Here is an 18,627-nt window from a genome sequence, read left to right as displayed (position 1 = left end):
AAATGGCTCATAGAGTTGGAGACAATTGCTTGCTCATATAAAAACTGTGAAAAGCCAGAGAGATCACAGCTACCAATGAGTGGGACTTATCGATCACCCTTTCTAGCCTGTCATTGCCTTGAGTTCACATCGTTGAGACTGCACATTAACCAGTGAACTTTTGAACCCAATGTGTTGCCAGAAGCGGAGCACATGCTGTACACCCGGGGGCGGGGCCATGAGGGTGGGGTGAGCATCCCAGGGGGTGAGACGCCCATGGGGGCAGAGCGACCTGTCGATGGGGGATGGAGTGAGCCACCCATGGTGGGCTGCTTCCTGGGTGGGGGCAAGGGAAGGGAGCTGGGGCACTTTGCCAGCAGCCTTCCTCCCTTCCCTCTTCCTTTTGACAGCTCAGGGGAGGCTCCCCCCCCCCAGAAGCAACCACGACTCCCAAGCCTCCCCCAACTTGGGAGTCGTGGCCAAATGTCACCCCCCTCAGTGATGACACCTGTGGCGAACCGCCCCCACCGCACCACCTTCTTCCACCTCTGTGTGCTGCATCAGTAAATCCTAATGTTTTGCCTTTCCTTCCAAGGCAAAATCTGTAGGTTGCATATGATAATCTTGTTTAGAAGTACATTGGTTTGGATACTCTTAAAACATGTCTTCATGAAATTTAGAGCCTCCTATGTCATTATAAAGGGTTGCATTAATTAATTTGCAGGGCACAGTACCACATAAAGAGGTGGCCAAGCATTGCTTTGTTGTGTTGGGATTAATGGGAGTGTGACAACATTTTGCTTCCATAATGCTTTCTTCTCTTCATTACATGACACAATCAAGGGAAGGGTTACAACTGAGGGCTGTGAAAATCCTCACCAGCCACGGACTTGTTAACCATTTGAAGCTACTGGGCTACCCTAATTTCTGCAGAAGCTTTTTGCAGACCATTCCCTTTGGTGTTTCTGCTTTTGGGCAATTCTCAGTCAAGGAGGAAAGAAAAGACTCCTGGTCCTTACAGCACTTGCTCTGGACATCAGCTGTTTGGTGTTTCTTGAAACACTAATACAGGGAGGCAGCAATAGCAGAGAGATGGTTATTTACTCCCTGGGCACATTTTCTCAAGTCCTAGTGTGCTACAGCTGCTTCCAAGGATTGCTAGACTTTTCTGCCCCCATGACTCAACTATTGATAGATTTGTTGCTCTATTAATAATATCAACCACATTGCACTGCTTTAATGGAACAGATCACAACTTACATTCTGGATCTAGTGAAACCTTAATTGCATCGCCAGTAGAGAGGTTTTTTGCTGGATAATTGACTGCTAAAAGGTTATAATAATTCAAATGTGTTTCAGGGCTCTGCCTGTGTTATAAGCTATGACCTTAGCTACATTCTGTCACACAAAAATCATGTGTGCTTAAATATTTTTGCACCCCCCCTCCCAGCAGCCTTTTACACATGTGCTTATGCGATTACCTCTAGATGTTGTAGGATTACACCTCCCATCATCCCTGACCATTGGCCATGTTGCTTGAGTTTGATGGGAATTGGAGTCCAGAAACATCTGGAGGATACCACATTGGCTACTCATGGTATAAACAGGTTGGCATAACTGGACTGGTTAAGAACATATTATTCCACTTTCAGTAATGTTCCTCACTCCCATTTGCTGATATTACTTCTCTTATTTTGCAGGGTATTATTTTCTTGGCTCTTAAAATTTCATGGATCGAGGTTAATATTACCCGTGGCTTCTTCAGGATAGTGCACTACACGATTCCTGGCCCATCCTTAAGTCTGCTCTGCAGTGCACAAGAAGACAGATGAACATGTTCAGCCGCCACCTCCTTTTGTACTATTGGACTACCATACACCTTTCCATCTTGCTAGCAGTCTTGACAGCTGCTGAAGATGTCACGAACAGCACTTTAAACCACACTCATGTGCTCTTAGGATCTTTGCCTGTGGTTGTCTCCAGAGTTGATCACATTATAGTCAAAGAAGGTTACAGTGCCTTGATTGACTGCAACGTTCAAGGTAATCCGGGGCCAGAGTACAAGTGGTACAACTCCAACGGCCGTTTGCTGAAGGAAGATACAGGTATGTAACTGTGGAGCTAACACATGGTCCGTCTAGTGCAAACATGAGATGCTACAGTTATTGTGTTACATATTTATTTTTAAAAGATATTTCCCACTTGCCTTCCTGAGCAAATTCCCTCACAGGGCAGCTTCCATGAAGTAAAGTACTGTATACTAGGGGTGGCTATATATGAGGACCCCCAAAGCATATATTTTTTGCTCTGTCTCCCACCATTTCTTGTAACAGTGGCACAAATGTGGGCATGAGTTGAGTGGAGAAGTTTAAATCCTTTGACCTAACCCAACACCCTGATAGGAATTCAGCTCTCCTCCTTCCCCCGTCATCAGCTGGATCATTTGATAGATTGTGGCCTTTGTGTACAAATAAGAATGTGGGGAGTCTCTCCCACTTTGGGCCATGGTCACCTATGGCACGCAACCCCTGGAGGACTGGTCATGGGCGAAGGTGGCCAAAAATGGTTCACAACCCCTACTGTACACCATAAGCACATAATAACAAACCATCATTTAGAAACAGTAAAATGAAATAATCCATGAAAGTGATGGCAGCAGCAAAGATGAGGTCAACGTGACAATGCCAATAAGTAAATAAAGCGCAGCTGAACATAGAATGTCATTTCGGCACCAGTTCAGGTCGATAGGATTAGAGAACCGCTTTTAGGAATATGTATCAGTTTACAGCACCTGCGCTCAGCAGCACTATATCAGGGCAGGACTTTGGGGCAGAAGTCCAGGGCCCTGCCCAGCAGAATGAGCAGCAAGGCAGGCTTGCCACATTTTGAAGTAAGTGGAGTATGACACATCGCCATCTCATTTATTTATTAAATTTAGATCCCACATCTTCCTCTAAAGCAGGCATGGCCAAACTTGACCCTCCAGCTGTCTTGGGACTACAACTCCCATCATCCCTAGCTAACAGGACCAGTGGGCAGGGGTGATGGGAATTGTAGTCCCAAAACAGCTAGAGGGCCAAGTTTGGCCATGCCTGCTCTAAAGGATCCCGTGTCAATACTAAAACAATACAATTAAAACTCCTTTTTTAAAAACAAAACAGTTCAAATCTCCGAATCCCCTTGAATAGCAGCTGGTGCAGAGCAGCCATGGGAAAAGAGCCTTGCTTGTGGACTGCCCTGGGGCAGCTGGCTGGGCAAGAAGCAGGTTTTGTTTTCTGCAGTCGCTTCCTGTGCAGCTAACTATGCGCAGCAGAAATGGGTTTACACATTTTCTTCCCAAAGAAAGCAAAGGAAGGAACAAGCTGAACTGTGGAGGACAGAATTTCAGAAGCAGCGTAGGAGGCTTACAGCACATGCTTTTGTGTTCTGAGCGATTCCGCTAGAGTTTGAATGACGCCGCTGGGGCTCAAAAGACCTGCAATTTGCAGCGATGTTATTTAAAGCACTTGCAAAGCACCTCTCACTGTGACAGGCAGGAGGACTGCCTGTGGTGTGCAGGGCAAGACATGCAAGGGCACAGGGGGCGGCCTTGCCTTTGCCACTGCAAGCCATCAGCGTTCCCTGCCCATCTGCTCCCTGCTCATGCACTCTGCTCTCAGTTTCTTTCCCCATCTAGTTGCTCTAACCCAAACAGTTATGTTGCGGTTTCTGGCATTGGGTGAGTGTTGCAGCTCAGTGGGGGAGCACTGACTTTGCATGTAGATGGTTCCAGGTTCAAATCCTGGTGTCTTCAGGTTCAGCAGGGAAGGACTCCTGTCTGAAATCCTGGAGAGTTTCTGCCGATGTGGCCAATGCTGAGCTAGGTAGGTGGTTGCTTTGTCTCAGTATAAGGCAGCTCCCTATATTCCTGAAAGGTTGGGTAACCAGTGAGGAGAAGCGCCTTTGCCAGAGAGCTCCTGTCAGGCAGATGAGACAGTACTTGGCTAGATGAACCAAAAGTCTGACCTGGTATAAAGCAGCTTCCTAAGGTGGGAGAAGTTGCTTTAACCTCTCTCTTCCCCCAGTTCTGCGTTTTAATGCCTGTAAAGGTAAAGGATAAAGGGACCCCTGACCATTAGGTCCAGTCCTGGCCGACTCTGGGGTTGCGGTGCTCATCTCGCTTTATTGGCCGAGGGAGCCGGTGTACAGCTTCCGGGTCATGTGGCCAGCATGACTAAGCCGCTTCTGGCAAACCAGAGCAGCACATGGAAATGCCGTTTACCTTTCCACCGGAGCGGTACCTATTTGTCTACTTGCACTGGTGTGCTTTCGAACTACTAGGTTGGCAGGAGCAGGGACCGAGCAACAGGAGCTCACCCCGTCGCGGGGATTCGAACCGCCAACCTTCTGATCGGCAAGTCCTAGGCTCTGTGGTTTAACCCACAGCGCCACCCACGTCCCTATTGCCTAAAAATGAATGTATATGAGAAAATCTCTGTTAGGTGCATTTGAGTCTATTTATGTTACTGGGCTTAACCTTGTCTAACTGTGCTAAATTGTGTTCCTTGGTTAGAAGACTGGTTCATGTTTCAACTTGCTTACAAAACCACTTAAATTTAATTTACTCGCACAAGATGCATTGGCTTTTGGACCACAGGATGCCCTTCAGGTCAGATGAATTTAAAAGTTCCAAAGGTTGTTCTCACTTCCTTTATTTTGATCACAGCTTGCTGTGCCAGAATGTGCACACAGCCAGTTTAGCCACTGAGCAAGATAAACCATAGCAATCCTGACAGGATATGTTTGGGTTATTTTCTTGGCCCGTATAGAAATGTAATAAAATATAACAATTATTATTATTGTGGAGACCAAACCTATGTGGGTGTTCTGCTTGCATGTAAACCCTATATGTGTGTGGGGACGAAATATGTAAGCTCCACCCCACTCCCACCACTCTCCAGCTTTGGAGAGAGGGCGGGGGTCATGTGATGCAGGGACAGGAGCTTCCATTATTCATGGAGGATCACCCCCCCCCCCACACACACACACCAAGTTTGAGAGTGGCAGGGATAGCCATTTGGGGACAGGCTTAGCACATTGTCTTTTCATTCTCATGGTCCTATATGCACGCAGAACGCCCAAATAGGACTGTTGTAGAACATTATTTCCAAGTTATTTGCAGATAGCATTGGTGCATGGTTGTGATAAAAAAAAATATTCTGCTGACACTTACTTTGCTTAAACAAAGGCATTTTACTGATCACTTTTGCGTTCTTTCCAGCAGGGAAATGGATTTTTGACAATGGGCAACTGAACATTACTAGTGTGTCATTTGAGGATCGAGGAAAATACCTGTGCGTCGCTTCTAACATCTATGGCCAAGCAAATAACACAGTGACTCTGAGGGTTGTCTTTACCTCTGGAGATATGGGGGTCTACTACATGATTGTATGTCTTGTAGCATTTACCATTGTCTTGATCTTAAACATCACTCGGCTGTGCATGATGAGCAGCCACCTAAAGAAGACTGAGAAAGCGATCAATGATTTCTTTCGGACGGAAGGGGCAGAAAAGCTGCAGAAGGCTTTTGAGATTGCGAAGCGCATCCCAATCATCACATCGGCAAAGACCCTTGAACTTGCCAAAGTCACGCAGTTCAAGACCATGGAGTTTGCCCGCTACATTGAAGAGCTGGCTAGGAGTGTCCCGCTGCCCCCTCTCATCATGAACTGCAAGACTATAATGGGAGAAATCATGGAGGTGGTGGGGCTAGAGGAGCAGGGCCAGAACTCTGTCAGTCAGTCAGCTGTAGGACAAGAGACTGCTGAGACAGAAGAGATGTACATGATTCCCAACTCCATAAAGCGTAGCAACTCTTTCACCGCTGACTCAGATGCTTCCTCTCTGCACGAACCACCGCTGAAGATTGCGATAAAAGTGTCGGTCCACCCGTTGGCTAAAAAGGACTGGGTGGATGACCAATCACACGGCAGTATACAATTGGAAATTAAAAAGGAGAAGGAAGAGGAAGAAATTGTCGAAGCGCCAGAAGAACCTCCTGAGCCGGTCTCAGAGCCTCCCAGTGAACCGACCCCTCCTGAGGCAACTCTGGGAAGCAACATGGACACATGCACTGTTTACGAAAGCCATGTATGACACAATCTTCAAATCTATGCATAGCAAGAATATTAGGTGGAGCACTCTTTAAAAACAAAAACAAAAAGGATAATGTTTTTGCCAATAAGCCTTACCTAAAGACTATCATAGCAAAAGCCTGCATGTATGGATTACTGGGCCCTTTCTTCCTGAGGGTCGAACCAGACATTACGGCTGAATACACGCCATACATTTAAAGCGCATCTCCCCTGCCCCCTCCAAAAAAGAATGCTGGGAAGTGAAATTTACCCCTCATAGCTACAATTCCCCGCACCCTAAACAAACTACAGTTCTCTGGATACTTGGAGGGGGTTATTTTAAATGTATGGTATGTACCCACTTAGCATGACTAGCAATCACACCTGGTTGTGTTTTGGTTTTTAAATTTAAATACCACACATGGGATTCTCCACTTTTTGACTTGGGTTGGGAACCTGGGGGTTTGTGGAACCCAGGAGATTTAACCTTTTCTCTCCAGCCACAACCCCAATGAACCTCTTCCCTACACTCTGCATGTGCAGCATTTAGCAGCAAAAGTTTCCATTGCTGAAAAAAAATCTGGTCCCACCACACGTCTGATGCGGAAAGAGGAAACCTTGATGTAGCTGCTAGTTGTACTATGAAAGTCTGGCTCGGCCCTTAGTTTAGTCAGGAGGTTTGTGAAGGAATAATTGCTATTACACTAATATGAATTGCATTTTAATGTTCAGGAGATTTTTTTAAAAAAAATCACAAAATATTTACCTCAGAATTGTTTAGGTCAGCGTTGCTTGTGATGGGTACTTGGAATCCATGTATAGTGCTTGGAAACAGGACTTATAAGTAAGTCTGGGTCCCAAAAGACCCTTGACTTCGGAGCAGGGCTCCTGAAGTCAACGGAACTATTGTTTTGTTCTACTATTGAAATGTTTCTCAGTTTATGAAACACAGCAAAGAGGTTCTCCCCCCCCCCCCCCGGCCTGTCTTGCCTCTTTCTCCTCTGTGACTTGCTCCCTTACGTGTCTCTTGTGACTTTGCTCCCATGATTCTGTAATGCTGTTCAAGAGGGAGCATTTCCCTAGCCAAATGAAAATCTGTGTGGGATGCCATTTACTAGCGCTTTGTAGCAAGCAAGAAGAAGGTCAGATGAATTTATTTCATTTGAAAGCAGGCAATTTGTATTTAGAGCATGTGGAGTGGGGAAGGGTGGAGCGGGGGAAATGTCCTTCTTCTTTTGCTCCTTTGGAAGAAAGAGCCCAACAAATGTTGCTCCGTGGGGAGGATACACTAAGCCACTTGTTTCCGTTGGAAGAGGGCTATTTGTCTCCAGCTAGAAAGCTTTATACAAACAATGAGTGCAGTCTGGAGCACAGTTGCCCACTTCCCCAGCTATGGTGGCCACATGCAAAGGAGAACTTGGCCCCTTGTGTAAGAGAGGACGTTCTACAGGTGATGTTTGTCATGAAGGGACTAGACGCAGTGGTTCTCAACCTGTGGGTCCCCAGATGTTGTTGGGCTACAGCTCCCATCATCCCTGAGCTCTGGCCTTGCTAGCTAGGGGTGATGGGAGTTGTAGTCCAACAACATCAGGTTGCGGGAGGCTGCCCTAACCTATGCACAATACTGTTGAATTGTAATGAAATGTGAATGCAGGTCACTGTGTAGCATGGGAACAGCACTTGCAAATCTATGATTTGCAGGGGAATTCAGTTATTTGCTCAGATGTTTGGAAAGAAGCCATTAGACCTCTGTGAAGTCAATGAATGTAAATCTACACTGGCATTTATGGGCAGCCTGGTATTGGGCAAGTCTTGAGCTGAAGGATAACTTGACTGCATAAATTATGTGAACGTATTGAAGGATGCAGGATGTAACAATCATAGTGATCTGGTTTATATCTGATTAGTTATAATGTAGGCCCACAGGCGCCAATCACTGTAGCACAGATGGTCATCTTAGCTTAGCTCCAGCAGATTCTACTTCTAAAATGTCACCAAGAAGCATATAGTTTTCCTACAAGATCAACTCTTGCGTAGCCAGAGAGTCATTATGTATATACTTTAATAGACAGCCTGTGCTAAGGAAAAGATAGCAGTACATTAAATGTTCACATGAAATGTCTTCTGATCTCACTGAGGCTCCTTTTAGGAATCTCAGAAGAGACCTACTGGATCCAACACTACTGGATCAGATGCAAAGGCGACAAGTCTGTGTGGATGAGTGTACTTGCTCCACCTCCCATTGTTCTGGTCACTCTCCGTGAGATGAGTGGAGACTGCCCTCTTGTACTTGTGAATTCTCCCTACACATTTTAGAACACTGGGGGATTCTTAAATCTGCAAGGAGCCTCCACAATTACAGGGCAGCCGACTCTCAACTTGTGGAGGATGCCAAGAATGGCAATGTGGGTGTTCCAGCACACACACACACACCCTCGTGTATTTATTTAGTATGCCATGCAAATGTCTTAGATGGGGCTTTTGTTAAAAAGGAATTCTTAAGCTGCCACAAGTTGCATGTACAGTCTTAGCACTTAGATGCCTATTTGATTGCTGTCACTACTCAGGAATTTATAGATCTAAGCAGAGCCTTTGCCCCAAGAAAAAGCTCGGATGAGTTAGAAAGAGAAGTAAATTAACTCAAACGTTCTCCTTTCCCTCTCTGCTTTCAGCTTTTCTTCCTTCCATTCATTCACTTAGAACACCTTCCTTGTGTGCAGCTATTCACAAGACCTATACATTAGACTATAGCTACTTAACCTGGAGTCACCATATTTAAATCCATGTGTCTTTTCCATAGCACATGGTCCAAGAATTAAGCTTGTCCAAAGATTAAGCCCTGTCTTTCATCTATTTACATGTCTGTTAAGTTCGGATGTGGATATACTGAGTGCTGGGCTGCAGACTTCCCATTTTACTTTGTGGAATTTCCTAGCTTCTATATCCCTTCAAGATGATGTTATTTGGGGAGGGGGGAATTTGTGGGGGGGAGGAATTCCATAAATTAGCATTTTAGCTTTGGAATAGTTGTGCATCAGTAACAGACTACAGGCCTATACACACTTAGCATGAGAGTAAATCCCTTTGTATTCAGTGGAACCTCTGAGTAGGCATGTGTAGGATTGCACTGTTAAATGCAGTATACTGTAACAGCAAAATGAAATTTCAAAAGGAGCATAGATGCTGCTTATTGCCTATTATTTTTAAAGGCAATCCTTTTCTTAACAGTCTTACTGTGTTCAGTATTTGATATGCACAGGCAATGAGTCATGCAAACCTCAGACTAGATAAAGTTCCTGCCCTGGAGAGCTTGCAACTGAAAACCAAGATTAATACATGAACAGGAGCAAATGGCACATGCAGCTTATATTTATTTTGTGCAGCACTATATAAACTAAATGGCAGCAGGTTAAGACAACAAAGGGTCTCCTAGCATTTTAAAGATTTAACCAATTTAATCTTCTGTGCACAAGAATTTACTTCAGCCAATTGAACCTGTTTCCCTCCAGAAGTTTAGAACTGCAAACTCCCCTCAGCCCCAGACAGCACCTGGAACAGGAACAGGGTTCATGGGAGTTATTGTCCAAAACATCTGGAAAGCACAACGTTGTGGGAGGCTGCTCTACATCAAGTGCATGGCGTTATCCTCAGTTGTAAGGTGGATGTATTCAGGGGATGGGAACTAAAAAACGGCATTAAATAGCAATGACGTGCACAAAAGTACCACCTGTAACAGTTAAATTAAAGCTTTAAAATGTATGCAAAATAACCATAGTGATCATCAGGCTGAACCAAGCAGCTTGGTTCTTTGGCAGTGTCTTGGCAAAGCAAAAACAGAAAGGAACACTTCTCACCATATGTGCTGTTCTTTCCTGCGTTTCCATGTGTCATTGTCGGCTCTTAGCAGGGCTCTGGAATGTGGTCTTAGGCTAAAAGCTCAAGAAGAACCCTTTCCCTGTCAGGGTGAAGGTAACTCCACAAATAAGAGGCTTGAGGAGCTACATCACTGGATTATGGTTTAAATAGGTTGTGCAGGAAGAACCAATGTGGTATTTCTCCATGTGTTGTTGACCTACAGCTCCCTCCATCCCTGATCACTGACCATGGGCCTGATGGGAGTTAAAAAGGTAAAGGGACCCCTGACCATTAGGTCCAGTCATGGCCAACTCTGGGGTTGTGGCGCTCATCTCGCTTTATTGGCCGAGGGAGCCAGCGTACAGCTTCCGGGTCATGTGGCCAGCATGACTAAGCCGCTTCTGGCGAACCAGAGCAGCGCACGGAAACGGCGTTTACCTTCCCGCCGGAGTGGTACCTATTTATCTACTTGCACTTTGGCGTCCTTTTGAACTGCTAGGTTGGCAGGAGTAGGGACCGAGCAACGGGAGCTCACCCTGTCGCGGGGATTCAAACCGCCAACCTTCTGGTTGGCAAGCCCTAGGCTCAGTGGTTTAACCCACAGCGCCACCCGCATCCCTCAACAAATTGTAGAGGGCACCAAATTGGCTACTCCAGGCTACTCCAGGGGTTAGTGTCATTTTATCACATCTCAGATACAAAAGGACCTATGATGCAGGCTAAATACTTCTGTGAATGTGCTTAGTCTAAAACAGAAACCCATTCTTGGAAGGGTGAACTAGCTATAGATTCCTTAATGCAGCTTTTTTGTCTCTTCTTAAAAGATGTGTTCCTGCCCTCTGCTTGTCAGCTTATCTTACAGGGGCTGCACTTTAAGATGCCAGTGTCTGCCTATTTTTTTCTGAATTGTTAACTGTGAGTCTAGTATACCAGGAGAACTTGTGGCTTTGTCATTCTTCTGCTCAACAGATAAATTAAAAAAAATGTACTGTAATGTATCAACAGGTTTTCCTAACCTAAGGCAGCGCGTCAACTACTGCTCAAGCAACTGTAATCAATGTTAAAGTGTTAAGTATTCATTCAAGCCTGAACTTAGAGAATTGCCAACAATTACCTGGGCCAGAGGTGAACAACTACCTGTGGCTCTCCAGATATTGTTGGGCATCAACCTCGGACAGCAAGTCCAGCAGTCAGGAATGATGGGGGTGTTTCTTGTTGTCCTTCCTGACTGTGGCTATTCAGGCCAAACACTATTTATGGACTGCAAACCTATGTTCACAGAATGTAGAATTTCTGCATTTTCCTCGCTGCAAAGAAACTGCTTGCACTGAAGCTAATGTTGTCTTCATTATTTCAGGACAAATGTAATGAACATGAGTATTCTGCTGCACAAATGCGTAATTGCCGTGTCTTGATTTTTAAGAACAGCACATGCTGAGATTTTTTTAGCTGACTGGCAGTAACTGGGATACAGACACAAGTTAATTACAGGAAGTTCAGAGGGGTTGTTTTCTGCCCCCTCCCACCCTCAGCAGACCTTGTGTTCCATGAAAACCTCATTTCTGAAAGTAAGTTCAATCAAAGAAAGTTACCTTTTTTTTATTTGCCCAGCAGCTCACCCTACACTCCATTATGAGAAAGGATGGCACCCTCTGAGGCCCTTCTCTGGATACCCCTCTGAGAGAGGCTTGGAGAGTGGCAACAAAGGAGAAGGCCTTTTTTGTTGTAGCCCCGCTGCCTGTGGAATGATCTCCCCAGTGAGGCCTACCTGGCACCAACACAGCTTTTTGGTGCCAGGTTAAGATTTTCCTCTTCTCCCAGGCATTTGATGGGATATGATCCAACTGGGTTAAGGTTCCTGACAAGGTTCTCCTCACCCCTTGTGAAGATTGGTGTTTTTGTATTGATTTGTTAAATTCTGATGACCATTTTTAACAATTTTGTATGTTTTTTAAACTTGATTGCACAAGTCACCTAGAGACTAGCTTGTGTTAGATTACTAACGAGTTAAACAAGTAACAAATAACCAATCTGCACTCCCCCCGCCACAAGCTTTTTTTTCAAATGCTCCAGCCTTAAGAAGGGGAACACATCTTTTAATTTTTTGTCCTAAATGGCCTGCCACAGTTCTGTGACTGAGTTTTGTCAATTACTCTTCAGGGAATTGAAAATGACAGGGCCCATTCACAGTGCTGAGGGAGAGAAAGGCGCCTGGGTTTATGGAGTGTAGGTGGACATATACCAAATTCACAAGCAGTTTATCAGATACATGAATAACCAGGCAGACAATATTAAGAGCCGTTTGTTCACAAGTTACTCATATTGAGGAGCTGTCCAATGTCAAAAGCTTTATATGACCATAAATATAGGCCAATAGGTGGTGATGCTGGAGTATAGCAGAAACCAGACTAGCAAGATCACTTTGACCAGGGTGGTGGTGGTTGTTTTTTTCCAATCAAGGGGTATATAATTTGTATGAAATAAAGTAAATAAATTCCTTCTTCTGTCAAGCCAACACAGTAAAATGGAGAGCTGCTCCTGAGCTCTGATGCCAGGGTTCTCAGTTTGAGACCCCTGCTGCTTTAAGCACAAAGCACCAAAATGAAAAGTAAAGAAAATCATATTCACAAAAATCAGGCACTCTGCTGGATGTCTTACAGGAGTGTTTCCAGTATGGGCATTTGAATTTTGAATGGGAACATTTGACTATAATGCAAGCATTTCCATAATCCAGAATTCAGTTTGAATCAGCTTCCCACAACCAGGGATACAACAAAAATGAATTATGATTATGGACACCAGAATTCCATCACAAGATTCCTTGTGGAGCCCATTTTACATTTCCTGTATCTCTTGCTATACATTTGCACCAGTGTGCTACCATGACATCTCTGGATGTTGCTGGGCAATTCACCATGTTTATTTAGTCAAGCTGCTCTTAGCATTGGACAATGAATCGCATAATACTTCTTTCTCTGCGTAGTCTTGCAGTGAAGAAAATACAAAGAACAAAAATGTTTGGGGGTTTTTTACACTCTTACTGCAATGCAGCAGTGAACTATATTCTGTTTTCTTGAAAGGGTTTTTTGTTTGGAGTTGGATTCACCATTTCTTTTTTGCTTCAAAATGTACTTGGAAGTGGGGAAAGCAAGGAAGTAGGAAAGCTTTAAAATCGCAATTAGCGAATTGTGAAAACACAGAAGTCTCCCATCTCCAGTTTAGGTTTCTGTCACATTGACAAAACTAAACACAGGCAGTCTGTTTTCTCCTTCGAAAAGCATTGTAAGCTGTTTATTGTTTGCAATCTATGCGGTCACCATAGAAATCGGCACAAATGCCAAGGAAATCTTCACCCATCTTATTTTGATCACCTCTATTCCACTGGATCTTTGAGAACAATTAATTGCTGAGAAGCATTTGTTTTCTAGGGTGTGAAAGGAGATGTTTTCACAGCAGCCAAGCTGTAATTTGGCACCAAAATCTTTCTGTAAGTGAATCGTACAGCATGTAATATATAAACAAGCTGTGTGTGTGAGAGAGAGAGTGCTTAACATTTTTAATGCCCTCTTGAGAAATGATAGAAAGCGGTTCCTGGGAACAGTAAGAAAAGCTGTCAGGAAACAAAGACCATTGATTTCCTTCAAAGATGACTTATGATCAGAGAGATGTGCTTTGAATAGGAAAGCAGCACCATGAAGGCCCTGCATTCCCTAATGTCTCTTGTGAGACTTGAGCCACACTCATTCATTGAAAGCATCTTTGTAAATGAGGGAGTCCTGCTTGTTACACCTACTGATCTCAAATCTACTCCTTACACATCAAACCAATTAAGAATCTGTTTCATCACAAAGAAGAGGCTGGTCTTCTTGTACAAGGACATGAAGAATATGCTGCTGTGAAGGTTTGTGAAAGAGAGGGAAGGTTTATATTTTCAAAATGGATGAGAAGGTCTGTACTGGGATGGGGGGTGGATAATGTGAAACTCAAGACCAATTCATGTGGTAATAAGTACTGGAAGACTGTGAGACCATAATCTAGCCAAAGGGAAGCACTTTGGAGTCCTGTTGATTTCAACAGCCATGTGAAAGACAGTTAAGCTCCTACATAACTCTCTCCCACTGAAATCAATGTCCCAGAGAAGGCATTTAACTTTTATCGTGCTCTATGTGCAATGGACTCAGGCTCACAGCAAGCAGCCATAATGATAAATACAGCCTCCAGTCCTCCTTCAGGTGAGAGAGTTATTAATACCCAGCACACATGTATACGGCCCAATGTACACATGATGATGTGCACATGGTGGTAGCCACACAAAGAATCCTAGGAATTGCAGTTGGTTCAGGGAACTAGCCTCAATGACCTACAATTCCCAGTACCCTTAACAACCAGCTACAGTTCACAGGAGTCTCCATCACTGTTAAAGTGGTGTAAGAGTGCTTTAAACATATGTGGTGGCAGTCAACTATGTTTTACACAGAGCGGACCCATTGGAATTAATGGCCCTAACTTAGTCATGTCGCTTAATTTCAATGGGTCTACTCTGAGCATAACTTAGTTGAATACCACCACATCTTCCGGGCTCAGAAACAGCTCTGACCCTGGCTCCAGCCTCCCCACTGGGTAAGCTGGGCATGAGCATTGCTTTCAGGTTCTAGTTTCTTCTGATCCATCCAAATCACTAGTTGAATTGGAAGGTGTAGTATAACATTAAAATAATGGTATTTCTACCCCCTGCAGCCTAGAAGCTCAAGCAAATTTACCTTCCCAGCGGATTTATGGTAAAGGTGGAATTGTTATGCCCTGACACATCTGAGTGTTCAGAGGTGTTAATATTATCCTCAGCAGAAGGTAAATCTGATGCTTAGTGATCATCCCCTTGGTGTTTTATTTTTTTTCATACGGTCCTAAGGAATATTTCTTTTTGAGCCTTCAGGAGTTAACAAGCTGCTCTGCTAAACTAATCATTGTTGCATATCACTCCAATCTCCAAGCGGTATGGGGTTCCAGGGGTTCCAAATGCTCACCTATGGTTCAGTTTCCTTGGAATGAGGGACAGCAGAGACTGTGGTGTCTTTATGGTATATGGTTTATTTACACAAATATGCAACCTGAGCCTAAGATGGAGGGGCTCACAGCATTAACACCAAAGAAGATCTTGCTTCTCCCATCGTCACAGTCATGGGTTCAAACAGAAATGAAGCATGACTATCACTCTCTGGCTTCTGCCTGCAGCCTGCTTCCAGCTCTCACACACAAGTCCTTGGCTTTTGTCTTTCTCACTACTAGCCAGGTGAGGGAGGGGGCCCATCCATTTGGCTTCTGGCACAAAGCCACTTCCATGGTTATACTAACGTCTATGCCTATTAACTCACCAAGAAGCTGGCCTGGCTACTTCAACAATTGAATCCTCCATTAGATTTTAACCCTTGCTGCATTAAGGACCCAAGAATTACAAGGGACTCAGGCAAATCATATCAATATACTTAAGAAAACTATGAAAACATCAACACACACACACACACAGTCTAATGAGAGCAATTGTTTTATTTATTATTCCCCTGAATCTTTTGGCTTAAACAGCGGCATCACTTTTCGGATGGGTAAAAATAAAAATCAAACACAGTCCTTGAATATAATATAGAGAGAGCCCTATTGGGTAAGGTTTGTTGTTAACAGGACCCTCTCTGAGGGGCATAACCCTTGAAAATTTAAGTTATTTAAAACATTTAAATTAACTAGAACTTTGTCTCAACTAAACACCATTACAAACATGTGTTGAATAGAGCTGAACTGAAGAAAAAAAATCCCAAAAACTTTCTCTCATATACCCCTCCAGAAAAAGACTGCCATTTTGCAGCTTTTTCTCTGAATACACGCCACCTTTTAAATTTTTTGGCAGCAAACACAATTTCCCCCCTCCCCCACAACAATGCCCTGGAATGATGTTAGGTCAGGCTGCAAAATGGCTGCCAGGCTGCCAACAGAGATTTCTTCCAGGTCACCTATTTATTGAGCATTTGTTCTGATTAGTTTGTAGGGAAGTTGGACAGCCAGCTCCGCATCAAGCATTAGCCCAGTTTCCAGTGCATTTTCCTTATCGCAAAAAGCCTGATCTTTGGGGTCTGATCTACTGGTCCCACTCATAGTGGCAGCAAATACAAAACACTGCAAAAGGAGAGACGCTGTACAATTGCTAATAGCAAGCCCTACGCTCTGAGAAATTGTTAGAGAATTCTTCTCCACCATCCCAGAGGAAGGCAGTGAAACGATCCCCTCAAATTCTCTGCCCACAAGTAGGATGGAGAATTTCAAGGTCATTTTGTACACAGCTCTATTGTGAAACACTGCCAAAGACTTGCCATAACATCTAGAAACCTGCCAGCAGTTTCTGCCACACATCAGGCAACCAGCTGTGCCTTGAGCTGCTTAAATATGCCGAAGGGCTTCCAATTATCACTGCCTCTAGGGGCAAGTGCTTCTGGCACCCGGAGAAATCCCCAACCCTCCTCACCTCTTTCACAACATCCTGGCTTCAGTTCAATCCACAACAATGAATAATTACCCCAAGGTGGCACAAAAAGCCCTCTGCTGCAGCAGAATGCGTTCGTAATAATTACAGGGATCAGCAAGGTTTGTTCCGGCAGTAAAGGAACTATCACATAGGTGAATTTGCAATGGTATCTAGCTATCTAGCCTCTTCCACAACTCATGGAGGACTCAACAGAGTCAACAGAGCTGGAGAAGGCTAACGGGGGTCTGCAGCTTCATTTCTACAACTTTGCATGGGGAGAATAATATACAGTGGTACCTTGGTTTACAAACTTAATCCATTCCGGAAGACCGTTCTTAAACCAAAGCGTTCTCAAACCAAGGCACGCTTTCTCACAGCAGTGGGGGACTCAATTTACAAATGGAACACACTCAACAGGAAGCGAAACATGTTCTTATTCCAAGGCAAAGTTCACAAACCAAAACACCTACTTCCGGGTTTGCAGCATTCTTACTCCAAGTTGTTCATAAACTAAGCTGTTCTTAAACCAAGGTGCCACTGTGCATTGTTTTAAACCATCCCCAGAATTGTGATGTCCATATAAGGGGTGGAGGTCTTATCCCTGTGGTTTGTTAAAACTATATATATTAAACAAGCAATCTGTACTCAGTACTAAACTACTGAAATTAGTGTACAGTGGTACCTCGCAAGACGAATGCCTCGCAAGACAAAAAACTCGCTAGACGAAAGGTTTTTCCGTTTTCGATTTGCCTCGCAAGACGAATTTCCCCTATGGGCTTGCTTCGCAAGACGAAAACGTCTCGCGACCTTGTTTCCTTTGTCTAAAAACAAAGACATGTTTTGTTTATAAAGTTAATTTATTTTCCCTTCAATTTTTGAACTGCTCTTTACAGTATGTGTGACTTTAAAGAGCAGTTAATAAACTGTTGTTGTACCAAATTTGGCTTTGTTTGGACTTTTTTTGACCATAGGAACGCATTAATTGATTTTCAATGCATTCCTATGGGATTTCGTGATTCGCAAGACGAAAAATTCGTTAGACGACAAAACTTGCGGAACGAATTAATTTCGTCTTGCGGGGCACCACTGTACATGCAGCCGAACACCACTGTAAAGTTGATTTCTGATACAGTTCCCAGAATAAGATGGTAAAAAAGAAACAACAAAATTGCCAGCTGTTCCCATCCTTTCTTCAATATCAATAATCCATCCTTATTCTGCTCCTACTATGCCCATCCCCATGGCCCTGATTCCAAATAAAATCCACTTCAGCTCCACTTTGCTTAAGCATTAAAAGCACCTGATAATAAAATCATAGGAGGCAGGACAGCCCCACTCTAGACACACCCACACCCCATGCTGTCCACATGTTTGGGAGCACCTTCCAACACAGGTAGGCTGTCCCTGAGAGCTGGAACTTGAAGCACTCAGGGTTCTAGTTCATGGGGACATCCTAGTCATGTTTGGTAGGCTGCTTCCAAATGCATATACATTACACAGTGCAGAGATGAGCAGAACCGAACACACACTACTTCATTCCCTTTCCTGGCATGAATCATCATTGCCTGTTTTGATTCCCCAATTATTGCTGCATTCTCTTGCTTCTCTATCTTTATTGTAGCTGCTTTCTCAGCTCATCTGGCTCACAAAGGTTTTACCCTCAATACGTCCTCTTTCCTGGTAGAATGAATGCATGGCGAATGAGTCACCTCTTGCTGACGGTCCCCACCTAAGTGGGGGGAGGTTCCTTAGTAGGTTGCCAGTGACTATGATGGCTAGGCACAGATCTAGTTAAGCCAAAAGCACAATGAGGTAATGCCCAGAAAAACCTGGACGCATGGCAATCTTTTAAAAATTCAATAATGGCCCAAAACTTAGATTTTGGTGGGAGATGTTCCCCCCAAAAAGCTCAACAATTTCAAGGGGGGGCCTCAACTTTGTCCAGATTTTCACTTTGGGGAATATGGCAACCCTAAGTAACAGTACCTTCATCTTGTTTACGTCGAACTTCAGTTTATTGGCCTTCACCCTCACCTTTACCACATCCAGGCATTGTGAATATATTCAGGAGGCATCTGTTGTTTTTTTGTGCTAAGGAAGCACTGGTGCAAGAAATCAACAGAGACAGACACGTGGCCAGGTTATCACATGGAAAGCACCCCAGGTGTC

At 44.1% G+C, this 18,627-nt stretch overlaps 2 protein-coding genes across 2 annotated transcripts in view; both read left to right on the top strand.

The window, feature by feature from the left end:
- The window catches only part of AADAT (aminoadipate aminotransferase), an 84,224-nt gene extending 82,273 nt beyond the window's left edge, over positions 1–1,951 (top strand). Inside the window, exon 29 of the mRNA XM_083460421.1 lies at positions 1,680–1,951. Coding sequence (XP_083316547.1) covers positions 1,680–1,811 — 132 coding nt within the window. The 3' untranslated portion in view covers positions 1,812–1,951. The remainder of the gene's footprint in view (positions 1–1,679) is intronic.
- On the top strand, positions 1,912–11,341 carry MFAP3L (microfibril associated protein 3 like). The gene is made up of 2 exons (XM_083520366.1): positions 1,912–2,088; positions 5,240–11,341. Exon 2 carries the CDS (start codon positions 5,386–5,388, stop codon positions 6,112–6,114), a length of 729 nt encoding a protein of 242 aa, XP_083376492.1. The 5' UTR covers positions 1,912–2,088; positions 5,240–5,385; the 3' UTR covers positions 6,115–11,341.
- The last annotated feature ends 7,286 nt before the right edge of the window (positions 11,342–18,627 follow it).

This window comes from Podarcis liolepis (assembly GCF_965112155.1).
Source record: "Podarcis liolepis genome assembly, chromosome: 9".
Classification (NCBI taxonomy): Eukaryota; Metazoa; Chordata; class Lepidosauria; order Squamata; family Lacertidae; genus Podarcis; species Podarcis liolepis.
This window is presented reverse-complemented; position numbering and strand designations above follow the sequence as displayed.

Excerpts from the sequence above, each read along its gene's own strand:
- MFAP3L (XM_083520366.1), top strand. The coding sequence starts at position 5,386 with ATGGGGGTCTACTACATGATTGTATGTCTTGTAGCATTTACCATTGTC.